General features: G+C 43.0%; 1 protein-coding gene across 1 annotated transcript in view; it reads left to right on the top strand.

Moving 5' to 3' along the window:
• Window positions 1–16,087: 16,087 nt before the first annotated feature.
• The window catches only part of LOC130123986 (cAMP-specific 3',5'-cyclic phosphodiesterase 4B-like), a 47,788-nt gene continuing 47,380 nt past the window's right edge, over window positions 16,088–16,495 (top strand). The window contains exon 1 of the mRNA XM_056293333.1: window positions 16,088–16,129. Coding sequence (XP_056149308.1) covers window positions 16,088–16,129 — 42 coding nt within the window. The remainder of the gene's footprint in view (window positions 16,130–16,495) is intronic.

The following is a 16,495-nucleotide window of genomic DNA, read 5'->3' as shown; positions in this document are numbered from 1 at the left end:
GGCGCGTGCACAGCCATTGGTAAATGGCAGTATTTCGTAGTCGTTGTCGAGCCAATCGACGTGTTTTCGGGGGTGGGAAGGGGAAAGCGCGAATACACCGAGCAGCAGATGACAGAGAGGGTCCATGTAGCAGGGACAGCCGGCGAGACAACAACGGGGTAGACAACAACGGGGTGAAACTACATCTTCTCATCGGAAAGCGGGGGCACCACCGGTAAGGTTTTTCTTTTTCCCCCACGATAAAACAACGGGACGACGCCAGTTTACGGCTCAACCTCTTACCTAAAGGATTTAGGAAAGAAGAGGTTTCACGATTTCTCGTTAACTTGCAGGATTGCCACAGTAGGTCTGCTGTATGTAGGCCCACTGCGTATAGTTTCACCTGAGCTTCAGAGAAGTTCATTCAAACAAAAGGATGTCGAACCGCCAAATCGCTTGGGGGTCTGTTCAAACGTTCCTTTTTGGGTCCGTTAAGTCAAACGTTCTCTCTTTGTGTGTCGAGCCTTTTTCATCAGGTGGCAGTTCCCTCCCTTGACTTTCTTTTTTTGTTGTTGCTCATTTTAGGTCTGGTATGGTCTCCTCCTTGCGTGTGTTGGGGTAGGGTTGTGATGGAGAAATGGTCGAAACACAAACAAAGCGTTTTCCTCGACGCGTGGAGGAGAGAGCCCGTAGACGCCACTGGAGGTGTGCGTGTGCGCGACCCATGTCCAGTTTGGAAACAAGGGCTGAGCAACAGGAATTGTGACCCCCCTTGATCTCTGTGCGATTAGGAAGATTCGGGATTATTATAACAAATTTCACTCAACAATTAGCGATGGGTAGTACCGAAGGGTGAATAACTTGCCATGCAATTAATTGATTAATCTAAGCAAGGATTCAGTTTGACGTTGATTAAAACTAATTCTGTTCGTTTGTCAGCCCTTTATTAACATTTCTCCTCTGTTATTTGAGTATGTACTCCCCCCTCCACATTATCTGAGAGGGTTGCAGCACCGTTCGTGATATCCAACAGCTGTGTACCACAGATTAATAGTGTAGAAACCAAGAGTCATCTATATGCGTGAGCCTTTACAGCAAAGCAAGCTTTAGTTTCTAGTAATATCTCAGTTTGAAAACAAATTACACATTTGAGCCAAGAAAATCATTTAGAGTTATGTAACAGTCATCATTGTCAATGCATAGATGTATAACTATGTGTGTACATATGTAAATATATATGGAGGTTAACTTGTATTTCAGTGTCGTGGCAACAAATTCCCCCAAATCTATCTATCTATCTATCTATCTATCTATCTATCTATCTATCTATCTATCTATCTATCTATCTATCTATCTATCTATCTATCTATCTATCTATCTATCTATCTATCTGTCTGTCTATCTGTCTATCTATCTATGCCTTTCTGTCTGTCTCATTGGTAATCACACTTATAATTTCCATTGTTTTATGGTATCTATTGTGACTGAAGCTGCAGAGCTCATAAACTCTTGCCTGATTTATCTGTGGGCCGAGTGAGAATTTTCACTTGTGTGTTGTAGAACAGACATTGCACAGCTTAAATCCAGCGGTATTCCCCTTTAAGACCACAGTAGACACAGAGAAATTGTGAACAGCATTCCTGCCGCCAGTCTGGTCATGTGGTCCAAACTGAACTGGACACGGTCCTTTTATTCCCATTTAGTGCGAGCCATCCCACCAATACCATGAAACAACAGAGGGCATACATGCAAGCCATTTTCCCCTGGTGTTTGATTATGATATTTCTCACTGAGGGCAAGGCTGGCTGGCTCACTGGCTGACTGATGGCATATCTGCTGAGGTAACAGCCCAACAGATTTGTCTTTCTTGCCGCCTGATTGATTGACTGACTAACTAATTCGCTAGCGCTATCTTTAATAGAATACCATGCTTGTTGTCGGTGACTGTAAATCAGGAATCTTTAATGTCCTCTCAGCCGTGCAAGGTGTTTTTTTTTCCATTGAGTTGCTGTCTGACTGGACCTCTGACCAAACGCCAGTTGGTGCTGAACCGAGAGGTTATCCTTTGCATGGCTGTACTTGCATGTATGTTTATATATAACCTACTTCTATTCCATATATCTAGCTTGACGTATGAAGCGAGATGCTGATTAAGTCCACAAAGGCTGCCTTTCGCTCAATTTCCATCTCAGCAGACATCTGAAGGTTTTACAACCACGTTGACTTGTAGGTTTCCAGCTGGTGACACTTGTCAAGGAAGGTATCCCTATCAATCCTCCAGCAATTGCAGGATGGAGGATCTTTCTTAAATGGGTTTTATTCCACTTGCTTCACAATACGCAAAACTCAATGGACTTTCAATTGGGGTAAACTGAATTTGATTGTTACATTACTATGTGTGTTTGTGTGTGTCCTTGTACGGGTGTGTCAGTGTGATAGCTGGCAGGTTTAGGTGTGGGGATTGTTGTGTGTTTGGATGGAGGGGATGGCTGGTGGTGGGTTGAATATGACAACATGGCATTCCCCTGTAATTTATCTAGCTTATTCAGCAGCAGACAGTCAATATCTCCATTCAAACACTGACTCAGCCAGATGATGAATGTCCCTGTCTGCCCAATTAGGTTTGTTTGCCTTGGGTTTGGACAGTCTCTGTGACTACTCTCATTGTTAGGCAGCATCAGTACAACACTTAAAGATAGTGATGAATTGGACCTTAACCACCTTTTTCTCCTAATTAGAGGAAGGGTTGCTGATAGTGTCAAGTAAAGAGTGCTGTTGTCATTAAAATGAACAGTGGAGCTGTGGTCAGAGAGGATGTCACGTCTAAATAAAGCTAATTATTTCAGGTGTTTGGTATGGAAACATTGTATTACTTACTATTTTTGTAATATGGCTACTCCACCTTCATCCAGAATTATCATACCTCTTCCAAGTTTAATGTAAAAAGTGAAAAAAGCCTTAGGTAATGGCTGCATTGATCACAACCCGTGTAATCACAGTAGAGGGTATGTACAGTGTTTTCTAAACCAAGGACACCAAATTGGGCCATCTGCAGTCAGCATCCATTCAAACTTTCTCCATGATGAGACAGTGTGCAAGTTCAAACTCATGTGAACACAGTTTGAATAGATGTCATCATGACTTGAAATCAGTAACTGCTGCCATAAATGCTAGAAAAAGCTAGTCTGAGGCAAACAATGACATTGATACGACGAGTGATGACTTTTGCATTGTCAGCATGCCAAACTAATGGTGTGACGACAGAATTGTGCATGAGTGGGCTCTTTGCCACTGTTTGTGCCAGTGCCCACAGGCTTTGTTCAGTCTCTCTCTCTCTCTCTCTCTCTCTCTCTCTCTCTCTCTCTCTCTCTCTCTCTCTCTCTCTCTCTCTCTCTCTCTCTCTCTCTCTCTCTCTGTCTCAGTGTAGACTGCATGTGATCTCTGCTGAAATGCCATCTAGCTGCTGACAAAATGTGTTGTTTTTTTGCTCCCTCTTCAACAAACCCGTTTCCCTCAGTCAACCTCTTCTTCATTAATCGCTGCAGTATATTTCTGTGAGCGTATATTTATCACTTCACTGAATGCAGAATCCATCATGCTGTGGACATATAGGGGACCATCCCAACTCATTGATCAAGGTACATCAGCAGAGTCTGTACTTAGTACAGCTGTGCTCCTCATGTTCTCACTATGTGGGTTGTCCGTCTTCATCCAGAATTTGCATGGCCATTCTTGCCAAGGTGTCGGGAGTGTTGGGCTTTGAGACGAGCAATTCTAAATTCAAGAATAACTAGGTAACAGGTTCATAAATTATTCATGCTATTCATTTTGAAAAATCTAATTTAAGCTGAGTGATGTAACGTCAATAATTTCTCAACTACTTGTCCTAAAATAACTTATTAACTTGTTTAAAAAATAATGCTCTCTAGGGTCGTCTGGGTAGCGTAGCGGTCTATTTCGTTGCCTACCAACACAAGGATCGCAGGTTCGAATTCCCTGTGTTACTGCCGGCTTGGTCCGGCGTCCCTACAGACACAATTGGCCATGTCTGTGAGTGGGAAGCCGGATGTGGGGTATGTGTCCTGATCGCTGCACTAGCGCCTCCTCTGGTCTGTCGAAGCGCCTGTTCGGGGGGGAGGGTGAACTGGGGGGAATATCGTGATCCTCCCACACGCTACGTCCCTCTGGTGAAACTCATCACTGTCAGGTGAAAAGAAGCGGCTGGCGACTCCACATGTATCGGAGGAGACATGTGGTAGTCTGCAGCCCTAGTCGGATCGGCAGAGGGGGTGGCGCAGCGACCGGGACGGCTTGGAGGAGTGGAGTAATTGGCTGGATACAACTGGGGAGAAAAACAGGGGAAAAAAAATAAAAAATAAAATAATGCTCTCACCACTGCAAAGTTACAGAAATGAAAGATTAACAAGAAAGCACAACATTTTTAAGAGATTTAAGTGAAGACTGCACTTTAAGTATGGAAGACTGACATGTTTGCTGTTGCCAAAGTTTAAAATGTTCAATGAAACATTGACATCCATTATGCATTCACTACAAAATCACAAGAGAGAGCTCTGCATTATGCTGTGTGTTGAAATTGCAAGAAGAGATGAACACATTAATAGGTTAAAAAAAAAAACTTGAAACATCCTAGTAGTAGTATGCAGGTGAGAAACATGTGGTATGGTTATTTCTGAAGTGAAGTACGTCACAAAACTCTAATCTGAAAGACATACGCATGGCTAACTTTTCCAAGGTCATCAGGAGAAACAACTTTATCTTAAAGCTATTTCTCGAATGCTAAAACAGAATTGCACTATCTTTATTTGCTCACTAAAGCGAGGCTGTGAGTCAGAAGCAATGCTTGGGTTCTTTGCTGAACACTTGACATTGCAGGAAAGACGGGCAGTGTACTCAGGAATGAGGTTTATGGACCTTCAGCTTTTGCTGTCTGGCAGTTTTTAAAAGGGTGTAGAGGAATCGTTAGTTTTTACTTGTATTATAGTCATGGCTCCTCATCAGTGAAAAATATGGGTATGTGTTCAAATTGCTGTTCTCAATTTAGTTTAGATACAGGGAAAGTGGCGCCACAATCATTTTGCACAGCATGTAAAGAGGCGGAATTCAGTGTAACAGGATGGACCAGTAGCCTGCACAGCCGCCATGTATAACAATGGAACCCATTATTGTTGTTAGCACTCTTAATTTGATATGGAGATTGAATGCCTGAGACTTGCAAGGGATCTAGATAGGCTGAGTATATATCATTGATAAGATCACAGATAGTTAAAGTACAAGAATTACCTTAATCAGCATGCATCATGTCCTTTATTTTTTTATTCTTGTTGGATCATTCTGAGAATGTAGCATTCACTCACTGCAGATGTTGACATTTCTGATATAGCTTTTGTACGTCATTTTACCACGTTTCTTGCGGCCTTGAATACTTTCATTGTTGGGTTAGGTGATTGGCCTCTAATGCAATTTAACAGATAAGTCCTTGGTCCACCTTTCTTATGGCACTACAAAAGCTACCTTTGTGATGGTTTCCAGTGACTTTAAATGTATGAACGCTACTCACACCATTCACAGCCCTCCATTATGTAAAGCCATGTGTCATATGTCGACTGAGTTGTTAGATTTTTTTTATGCTCTTTCTGTTGACAATAAATGATTGATGTCCTTGGTGAACAATGTGTAAAGTCTATGTTGGCACTGCAAACATTCATTGCACTTGCCAAGGCAATGCCACAAGTTACATTTGTTTTAGCTGGTCATTTGAAGACCATAGGTGTAGACACAAGCATTAATATTGAATTGGTTGTAAAAGGGCATGTGCAGTTCACTGCAACATAGGTCACTTTCTTTAGGAAGAAGACAGTTGGAGGTTACTCAGTTTAAGTGTTACTGTGCAATTTGTATTTCAGGACTTTTCTCTCCCCGGGTTACATAGCAATGCTCCAGAGACAACACACACACACACACACACACACACACACACACACACACACACACACACACACACACACACACACACACACACACACACACACACACACTGGATAAACATGTTACTTCATTTAGCCACAAGATCAGCTTTCTTCAGAAACAGAAACCTCAAGTATTTTTACCTATTTATAGTATACCCTCATTTTAATTAACTTTACCAAGGAAATAACTGCTTCGAGTCCATTCTTGGAGTCGTAAATTAGACGCACACACACCGTTATTTTGTTCCTTCCCGTGATTTGATATGATTGTGACCCTGGATGCCCTCTTGTCTATCCCATTAAAATCGGTACAGTCGGTATCTCTGGAACTTCTCTGTGACTGTGCATGCTGCCCTGCTAATCCAGTCCCCTGTTACTGTGGTTACCTGAACCACAACAACAACAACCAGTTACACTGTGAAGATGGAGATGGCCACTATGGGAACGACCTATTTGCTGGAGATGACAGGTCACTAGAGACTTGCTTCCCCATAAAGCATTTTCTTGAGTTCTGTTCCATGATGTCTTTTGACCCTATCAATGTCTTGGGCTTCACGTTTAATTGCACAACCCACTTCCTGGCCTCTGTTTCTGTTTCTGCCCTTTTGGACAACAACTTTGAACCTCACCCTGGGGCTATATGGTCACTGCAACTCAGAAACAAGCAGAATCCAACACTGTACACTAGACCTTCACCTTGGCCTGCAATGGAATAATACGGTGGATAAATCTATTGGTTCCTTCTTGTTTTGCAAGTTACAAAAGCTTGTCACGTCAGGACAAGGCGGACAAAGGGCAGTGTCTGACACTGGATTGAAAAGTTAACGAAATTTAGGCATTCCCTTAACCTCTAGGGTTCTAGCTAATGTGCAATCATTGAAGAATAAGACGGATGAATTGCGAGCCGTCTGTCATATCTTTGTCATTTAAGGGATGCCCGTGTCATGTCTTTTACAGAGTGATGTCTATCAGACTTAGATGAGGTGTTGGTTTTGGACTGCCGATCTGTATGGATCGTAACGCAATGGTGACTGGAAATTTCAAGGAGGGATGGGCCTGCCTTTATAGTAACCACAAATGGTGTAACTATGTCACAATATGCGAGCCAGATAGTAGTTAGTGTGCAGCAAAACTTCTTTTTAACAAATTAGGAAAGCACTCAGAGCAGAAATTGGTAAGGCCACACTTGAGATCAGTTTCATGACAGGCTGTAATGGTAAGAGTAATAGCATAACCTCACTGGATGGTTTCACATGTAGTAAACAGCTTGCAGATGATCTGAGTGATTTTTATAATTTGATTTTCCACTTTTGTGACCTCACTACAGAGATTAATGTGAATTTACTGAGGCTTTTCCTACCACTGACATAAATGTAATTAGTGTTGCGAGGTGTTTCAGACACCAAGGAAAGCAAAAAGTCTTGGACCAGATAATATCAATGGCTCGGTGTTTGGGACCTGTACCGAACAGCTCAGTGATATTTTTCAATTTATTTTCGTGCAGTCACTTCAGCTGCACACTTGTAATGATAGTTCTTACTTCCTTGGTAATGAAAAGGTTTTAAAAAACTGGTCAAAAAAGAGGTCTGAAGGCAGGTAGAGGACCAACTTGACTCCTACAGCTTGTTTGTGGGATGCTGTTGGTGTTGAGAACGTGACACTCACACTATTAAATTTCTTATTTCAGGGGTGTCTGGGTAGCATAGTGGTCTATTCCATTGCCTAGCAACACGGGATTGCCGGTTCAAATCCCCGTGTTACTTTCAGCTTGGTTGGGCGTCCCTACAGACATAATTAGCCGTGTGTGTGGATGGGAAGCCGGATGTGGGTATGTGTCCTGGTCGCTGCACTAGTGCCTCCTCTGGTCGGTCAAGGTGCCTGTTCGGGGGGGAGGGGGAACTGGGGGGGAATAGCGTGATCCTCCCATGCACTATGTCCCCCTGGTGAAACTCCTCACTGTCAGGTAGAAAGGAGCGGCTGGCGACTCCATATATATCGGAGGAGGTATGTGGTAGTCTGCAGCCCTCCCCGGCTTGGCAGAGGGGTTGGAGCAACGACCGGATGGCTTGGAAGAGTAGAGTAATTAGCTGGGTACAATTGGGGAGAAAATGGGGGAAAAAATCCCCAAAAAACAAAAACATTTGGCGGTCCCCGAAACCCAAGCAAGGTTATTGTTATGTACTGGCTTTTCCTCTGTATTGGACACCATCCAGCTGTATTTACTCACTGAGAAATGTCTCTTTAATCTTCAATGTTAATCTTTTAAAGGTTCCTAGAAATTGTATTTTCATTCATGTTACCTCTTTTATCTGCGTTTAATTTACATCTATTTAACTCTATATTCTACAAATTCATATTTGCATATTGAGGTTCACGTTCTTCTAAAATGACAAGCTGTTAGTCCAATCAAACTCCCTCTCCTTGCAAAATCCCACCCGAGCGCTCTTTTTCATTCAGATAAATGTCAAATCATGGACGTTTGCATTGCTCTAAATGTAATTTATGGGATTTTTTAAATGAGGATGAGTATGATCATGGACCTGTGGTTGGTGAACCGGTGTCTTGTTCAGAGAAGCCTTTCCTCCATATAAACATTTGGAAAACCAAAGTCATGACTTGATTTAGAAAGTTACAGCAAAAAAACCCACTTTATACGTATACTGTAATCCAGGGCAAGGTAACAGACATGGCATCCAATTAAACATACCTGGGCTCTGTCATCGATTGTCAAGTTGTGTTTTGAGATGGATACTGACATTATCTGTAAAAAAAAAGAAAAGAAAAAAAAGGGTCCAACAGTGATGAATTATTTTGAGCCTGGTGAATTACAAAATGCTGTTCATAATGGTCAGTAAGATGACTGACATGGACCAGGCCCAGCTCCAGGACACCCTCCTTAGGCAGGTCAACATGAGGATCGACTCCATCCTGGACTGCCCTGATGGTCCTCCTCTTTATCAGGGCATGGTGCCCCTTCCTTCAGGATGTCGACTCGGGGTGCCGAAAATGAAAATGCGGTGTCTCGGAGACTCTTTTGTTTCAATGGCTACTAACAGACTGAACAAATTTAATGTCATGTGAGCCAGTTCTCCCTGATACCTTTTACCATAGCGCTTTATAGTGTATTGAGAGTTGTTTGTAGGTTTAAAGTGTCTCTACTATATATGCAATGTCTTTTATTCTTGTATGCCATACCAACATGTACCCTGGCTCTGCCGAATTCCAGAAGCTAAGCAGGTATGGGCTTGGCTAGTACTTTGATGGGAGACCTCCCGGGAAAACGAGTTGCTGCTGGAAGTGGTGTTGGTGAGCCAGTAGGGGACAGTCTTCCCCCTGGTCCTAATAAAGACAAATACCGATGCCCCAGTGCAGTAGGAAATGCCATCCTTCGGGTGAGATGTTAAACCGAGGTCCTGGCTCACTGTGGTCATTAAAGATCCCATGGCACTTATAGCAAAGAGTAGGGGGTTCCCTGGTGTCCTGGCAAAATCCCCAACCTTGCTGTCTCCATCTGGCCACCTAATCATCTCCCCGTGTAATTCACTCAATGATTCCTCCCTCTCCACCTGAAGCTGATGTGTGGTGAGCGTTCTGGCGTGAAATGGCTGCCATGCATCACCCAGGTGGGTGCTACACATTGGTGATGGTTGAAGTGAGTTACCTCCTTCAGTGTGAAGTGCTTTGGGTGTCTAGATAAAGCGCTATATAAATGTAATCCATTATTATGCCCCCCCTTTTTTTTTTCTTCCCAATTGTATCCGGCCAATTACCTCACTCTTGAGCCAACCTGATCTCTGCTCCGCCCCCTCTGCCGATCCGGGGAGGGCTGCAGACTACCACATACCTCCTGCGATACATGTAGAGTCGCCAGCCGCTTCTTTTCACCTGACTGTGAGGAGTTTCGCCAGGAGGGCGTAGCGCGTGTGAGAATCACGCTATTCCCCCCTCCCCCTTTGAACAGGCCGACCGACCAGAGGAGGCACTAGTGCAGCGACCAGGACACGTACCCACATCCGGCTTCCCACCCGCAAACACAGCCAATGCGCTCTTTACACAATCATTTCCGCATTCTACGTAATACTCCTTGTGTTTTTCCGGTCTATCGATGGCGCTGTTTTACACCCGTTCTCTGTAGGAGCTCCCAAAGCTCAAAGTAAGAGATGTCCACAGAATTTGGTAGCAAACAACACCAACACAAACCAGCAAATTGGACAAGGGCTTTAGGTTTTAAATATATAGAAACATTGCCAGCGGTCACACAGTATAACTCGTGGGTGGAGCACAGGGTTCCCAATGACACAAGTAAACAAACATTAGGCTACACTGATGACAGGATTTTTATAATTTATGTCCAATGTTAATGGTTGATGTCAAACAGTTAGCTAACGTTAGACTATCAGTTACATACAACTTGGACCTAAAGTTACCTGGTATAGAATCGCATGTCGGCGTCGGAGCCTGCAAACCGCTGTAACCCAAACTCTCGCTGGACACGCAACTCCTGCAAAATCTTCCAAGTTCTTTGTCTTCTACAGATGACAAGGACATGTCCAGTGCAGACGGTTCAGGGACAGAGCAGTAGTCGTGATCCCTTGTGCTATCATGTTGCTCCTCAGGAGGGACTGGATCAATGGGCCGTTTTGCTCTCTCCCACACACTGCGCCGTGGTGTCTCAACAGTATAGCCATTTCATTTAAAGAGCGTCGGTACAGCACCTTTAACAAGCCTTCTACGACCATCAAGCGGTGTTGGCATGATGAGCTGATCCGTGGAGAAGTGTCTGCTACAGACCTTAGTGTGAGAGGTGATGGGGAAATGATCCCGGCGTATTTTTACCAGCCACTGTCTTCTCGGGTTAGGATGGATTGGAAGGCCATGGAAACTTATTATGCCATTAAACTTGGAGCTAGACGAACGAAGTGAGACACAGCAATGCTCACAGAATAGAGATCCCACGATCTCTATTCTGTGGCAATGCATGAGTATTTATTTTGTTGTTTTTGAAAGTGTTCGGTCTTGAACTTTTTTTCTGGGTAGACTCATGATGATGAGCACTGTCATGTTAGCTAGCTAGCTAGCTCGGCGCCAGCGCGATGTAAACAGAGCAGAAACGTACAAGCAGTACTAGTTCGAAGCGGAACTACGTCACACAGCCTAGTGCATGTAGCGCATCGTGTCTGTTGACGTCCGTCCGTATTTTTATACCCCAGCTGCAAACCAGATTTCCCTTGAGCCAGTGAAATTAAACGTTGATGGTGAACTTCTTTCCGCTCAAATTCGAGTTGAGTCCCATGTGAGGGAGAAAGTGTCGCAATAACAATCGTTACCTCCATCCTCGGCATGTTCCTTTTAGAGTTTCTGATTATTTGTTCGAAAAGAAAAATGTCAAATGTGTTGACATCTTGTAGATGACACAATAAAAAGATTTAAAGTGTAGATTAGTAGAGTCAGGCAAACAGCAAGTCTGTGAGTCAAGTTATATTGTGGAGGATCTAAGAAAGGAGACGAGACCGCTTCTCTTTTTTACCACACAGCTGTGGGTTCATTTATTTCCTCCAATTCATGTTAAGTGAACAGTTTTCAATAACAAAACCTCCGCCTCTTGTCTACCCACAATCCCCCTTGCTAACCCCGCCCACTGTCTTAAAGGGACCGTATCTGGTCCACATGGTTTTAAGTAACCTTCGAGTAGGTCACTACAATATCAGTATGAAACATCTATTTATTTTGGTAATTCTTGCAGTTGTTGTGCCTTTATGCATTAACTATCAGTAAACTTGCTTGTAATTCATAACATAAACCATTTTATAGATGCTTTTACCCAAAGGGGTTCATGATCCAGTAGTGAGGGTTAAATGCGATGTAAACACCTTACCCTTGTCTTACAATAAAACATTCGCGCACACATGCATGCATATAAATATATCAAATGCCAATAACCCAAATTCAAGATGGTAATGTAAAATGACAAGTGCACATGTATTTACTGATATAGTCGGTTTGTGGAATAGCTTGATCAGGCTGTGACATTCAAGTTTATCTACCAAGACTGTCAGTATTCAGCTGAACTCTTAATGTGTTGTTATTACCTGATATTGAGGGTGTATTTCCTGTATTGACTGGGATGCACAGATGGATGAATTTCTTCTCTCAGTTATCTTTTCAGGGCTGGGTGAGTGAGTGAGTGGATTTGCACCGAGTCCCTTTAACTGATGCATAATCAACTTTTGTGTTTTTATGCCTTATTATAGTAAAATACGTGTTTGTTGAACTAGCTGGCCGTGTGGAGATATGAAAGCCTTTTAAAAATCTTTTTGAAGCCCAAGAATATACCATTAAGTTGAATCCAACGAGACGGGCCTTTTTATGTCACCTAAGAGTCTGGCAACTCCCTAGCTCGTCATCACAGAACTGAACACAGTTTTATTGAACCCCTTTGCTGCACCCGTGGGACTAACGGTCTGAAAGCCTGATGTCTTTGAGGGTACACTGACCTTTCAGGGCGTTTCCTTTGCTGATTAATGATAGGAGAAAAAATTTCAAGCCCCTCAGACCTATTTTAGATTTCACCTACTAGACTTATATGATATGCTCACAGCATGAAGATTTGGGAAAGAGTAATAGAAGCTAGGTTAAGAGGAGAGGTGACGATCAGCGAGCAGCAGTATGGTTTCATGCCACGAAAGAGCACCACAGATGCGATGTTTGCTTTGAGAATGTTGATTGAGAAGTATAGAGAAGGCCAGAAAGAGTTGCACTGTGTCTTTGTAGATTTAGAGAAAGCTTATGACAGAGTACCGAGAGAGGAGGTGTGGTATTGTATGAGGAAGTCAGCAGTTGCAGAGAAGTATGTAGGAGTGGTGCAGGATACGTATGAGGGAAGTGTGACAATGGTGAGGTGTGCGGTTGGAATGACGGATGGGTTCAAGGTGGAGGTGGGATTACATCAAGGATCGGCTCTTAGCCCTTTCTTGTTTGCAATGGTGATGGACAGGTTGACGGACAAGATCAGGCAGGAGTCTCCATGGACGATGATGTTCGCGGATGACATTGTGATCTGTAGTGAGAGTAGGGTGCAGGTTGAGGAGAGCCTGGAGAGGTGGAGGTATGCACTGGAGAGAAGAGGAATGAAAGTCAGTAGGAGCAAGACGGAATACCTATGCGTGAATGAGAGAGAGGACAGTGGAATGGTCAGGATGCAAGGAGTGGAGGTGACAAAGACATCTGAGTTTAAATACTTGGGGTCAACTGTCCAAAGTAACGGGGAGTGCAGTAGAGAGGTGAAAAAGAGAGTGCAGGCAGGTTGGAGTGGGTGGAGAAGAGTGTCAGGAGTGATTTGCGACAGAAGGGTACCAGCAAGAGTTAAAGGGAAAGTTTACAAGATGGTTGTGAGACCAGCTATGTTATATGGTTTGGAGACATTGGCACTGACGAAAAGACAGGAGGCGGAGCTGGAGGTGGCAGAGTTGAAGATGCTAAGATTTTCACTGGGAGTAACGAAGAAGGACAGGATTAGGAACGATTATATTAGAGGGACCGCTCAGGTTGGACGGTTTGGAGACAAAGCAAGAGAGGCAAGATTGAGATGGCTTGGACATGTGTGGAGGAGAGATGCTGAGTATATTGGGAGAAGGATGCTGAATATGGAGCTGCCAGGGAAGAGGAGAAGAGGAAGGCCAAAGAGGAGGTTTATGGATGTGGTGAGGGAAGACATGCAGGTGGCTGGTGTGACAGAGGAAGACGCAGAAGACAGGAAGAAATGGAAACGGATGATCCGCTGTGGCGACCCCTAACGGGAGCAGCCGAAAGTAGTAGTAGAGACTTATATGATATGACTTGACCTACCCATTCTGCCTCCCGTCTTCTTCCCTTGTTCGGTTCACAGGTTTGTTCATCTAATGATAGTTTGGAGTAGTTTGGCTGTGAAATAGGTAGATTGCATGAGGAAGGTGCTTCTAAGAGGGCTATTAACGTGACTGGCATTTGAAAAAAAGATGTTCTCAGTAACATTTTTTTTCTGTCTAAAATGTCACGCTCACACATCATTTAAAGAGTGCAGAGCGGTACCATTTCTTTTTAGGTGGGATACTGTTTTGAAAATATAACTGCAATAAAAAAATAATCCTCTAGATATGGAATTAAGTAAACTCATATAGTAGAATTAACTTAATTCTAAAAATAATCCTGTGCGCCTACCAATGCTAAGGCGGTTAACATCCATCTATCATCTGTCCATTCATTCATCCATCCATCCACCCATCCATCCGTCATCCATATCAAATATCCATTACATACAAATCACTACATCATGTACTATGAAGCACTGATGTTTTTTTCCTTAAAAGGTATACTATATGATTTTCCCCTCTGTCTGTTCTAGCCTGTATTTGACCCTATGGGTGTGGAGAAATTTTTCTGGAGTGAACCTCCATCTGATTCTCCACCCATTTGATTTGTGACCCTACTCTTCTCCATAAATCAGCCTCAGCATTAGTCCAACCTACAGTGCATGGTTGCACTAACTGAATTATAATTGTAACAGTATGTTTTTGTTGACACACCTTGTATGTATTGTGTCTTTATATGTTTACTGTAGTTGTCTTTGAGCACGCTGCAACAAATTCCAAATCAAGTGTAAAGTTGGTTTGGCAATGAATTATTGAAACTTGAATCTTGTGTGCCTCAACACAGAAGTGAGAGGCATCTGAATATCTGAAGAGAGGACTGCTGTCAAAAAGAAAATGCCCTATTATGTCTCGCAAATAACCTTGGATGAAGCAAGCACTTGATAGCACTAGAATGCACTGATCAACTGTTTTCAGTCGCTCGTGTGTTTAATAATCTGCTAGCTTCCTGAGAAGTGTGCACATGGTGCTTCTAGAAGACGGGAGCGGAGGATGAATGGAGTCAGACTCTGTTTCTGTATTAATTCACTTCTGTTGTGCGTTAATAGGTGTCAAACTCATAGAGTATATTTTTGCTTGATTTATTCATGCAACCACATGCTAATCATACATTATGGAGTAATTTTCTCCTTTGGTGAGATTTACAGAGGCGACTGGAAAGGCTCTCATGCAGAGGCTCAAAGCACACTGGAACCCTGCCCAATCCTCTGCCACCTCTCTTTTTATGACGTTTGGCTTTCGTAGCGAACAAGGATACCATCAAGCTTCACATATGGACACGTTTGTTCTGTGTGTCCAACATTATTTATGTGAAAAAGTTATGCCCCCTCACATGACAGGCCTTGTGAAGTGAGTGCCCACAAATCTCTGTGTCCAGTGGGTACATGTTGCAGCATCAGGACACAGTGTCTGTTAAACAGTGAAGGGGATGTTAAATGGTGGAGGGGATGGGGGGATGATCAATAGTGCCATTGCAAGTATAGATTGGTTGCCGTCATACAGGTTAGTTCTCCATGCCAACTGGATGTTTTTCTGCCAGCTGAGAGCATTCAGTAATTGATAATTGTACGCTCACTGCCTATGGACAAAAGCCCTTTAGGCATATATAAATTATCTATTGTGTTAGATTACCACTGTGACTTTATTGTTAACCTTCCCCTTAATCCTACTGCATCTGTCTGCTTTTACCGGGCTTTTACAAAGTGCATTCACAGTGGAAATACATTTTAAGGTAAAATTCAGGACAGTCTGTTAATACAGCATGCATATCAATACCCTGCATACATATCGTAGATACTCCCATACAGAATACTGAAAATGTTACCTCGCAAACAGAAGTGAAACAGGCCTACAACAATGATAGTGAAAAGCACCAAGTGTTCACATGCCTCAGTATTCTGGTTGTTGTAGAGGGGACTATTGTACTTACATACGCCAACATCGCAAGAGAATACCCTGTATGGTACTGTTTTATGGTACTGTTTCAGAAACTTAGGAGGAATGCCCAGTTACTGTTTATTTGGATGTCATAAACTCTGTTTTACTCCAACAGGAGAACTTTTCCAATTGCAGCCTTGACATTAGGCTGTTCTGCCTTCTGTGTGTTTGCAGGTGTACTGGCAAGGCAGAGCCAACCAGGAAACGTAGAGCAGGGGTTTACTAACAGAGACAGGAACTGAAAGGAAAAAAAACGAATCTGGCTGAACACCACTCACCATGAAGAAAAGCAGGAGTGAGCTGGAGGTAACGCCAGGAGATGTAAGTATTGATTTTTCCATCTATCCACCCATCCATCCATCCATGGTCGCATTAAGTAGCCTTAAATGGAAATTTGTGTGTTTTTTCCAATTGTGTGTTTCCCCTAAATGTATTCAAACCCTCCCCCTCTGTCCTAGAATATGCCACTTAAATGTAATTACATTTTACATTTTCGTTTTTAGCAGATGCTTTTATCCAAAGTGATTAACATTTAACGTGAGAGTCATCAAATATATTCCTGTAGCAAAAATATTCTGCTACAGGAATATATTCTGATAGGCATCTTAAAACGCTGAATAGCAGTCATATCTTAGCCAAGAGTGCATTTCATGTCAAATGCAATTAGTCGAAGTGCACAATGAGTAG

This window comes from Lampris incognitus, chromosome 14, assembly GCF_029633865.1.
Source record: "Lampris incognitus isolate fLamInc1 chromosome 14, fLamInc1.hap2, whole genome shotgun sequence".
NCBI lineage: Eukaryota > Metazoa > Chordata > Actinopteri > Lampriformes > Lampridae > Lampris > Lampris incognitus.
The sequence above is the reverse complement of the archived record's forward strand: the minus strand, read 5'-3'. Positions and strand labels throughout refer to the sequence as shown.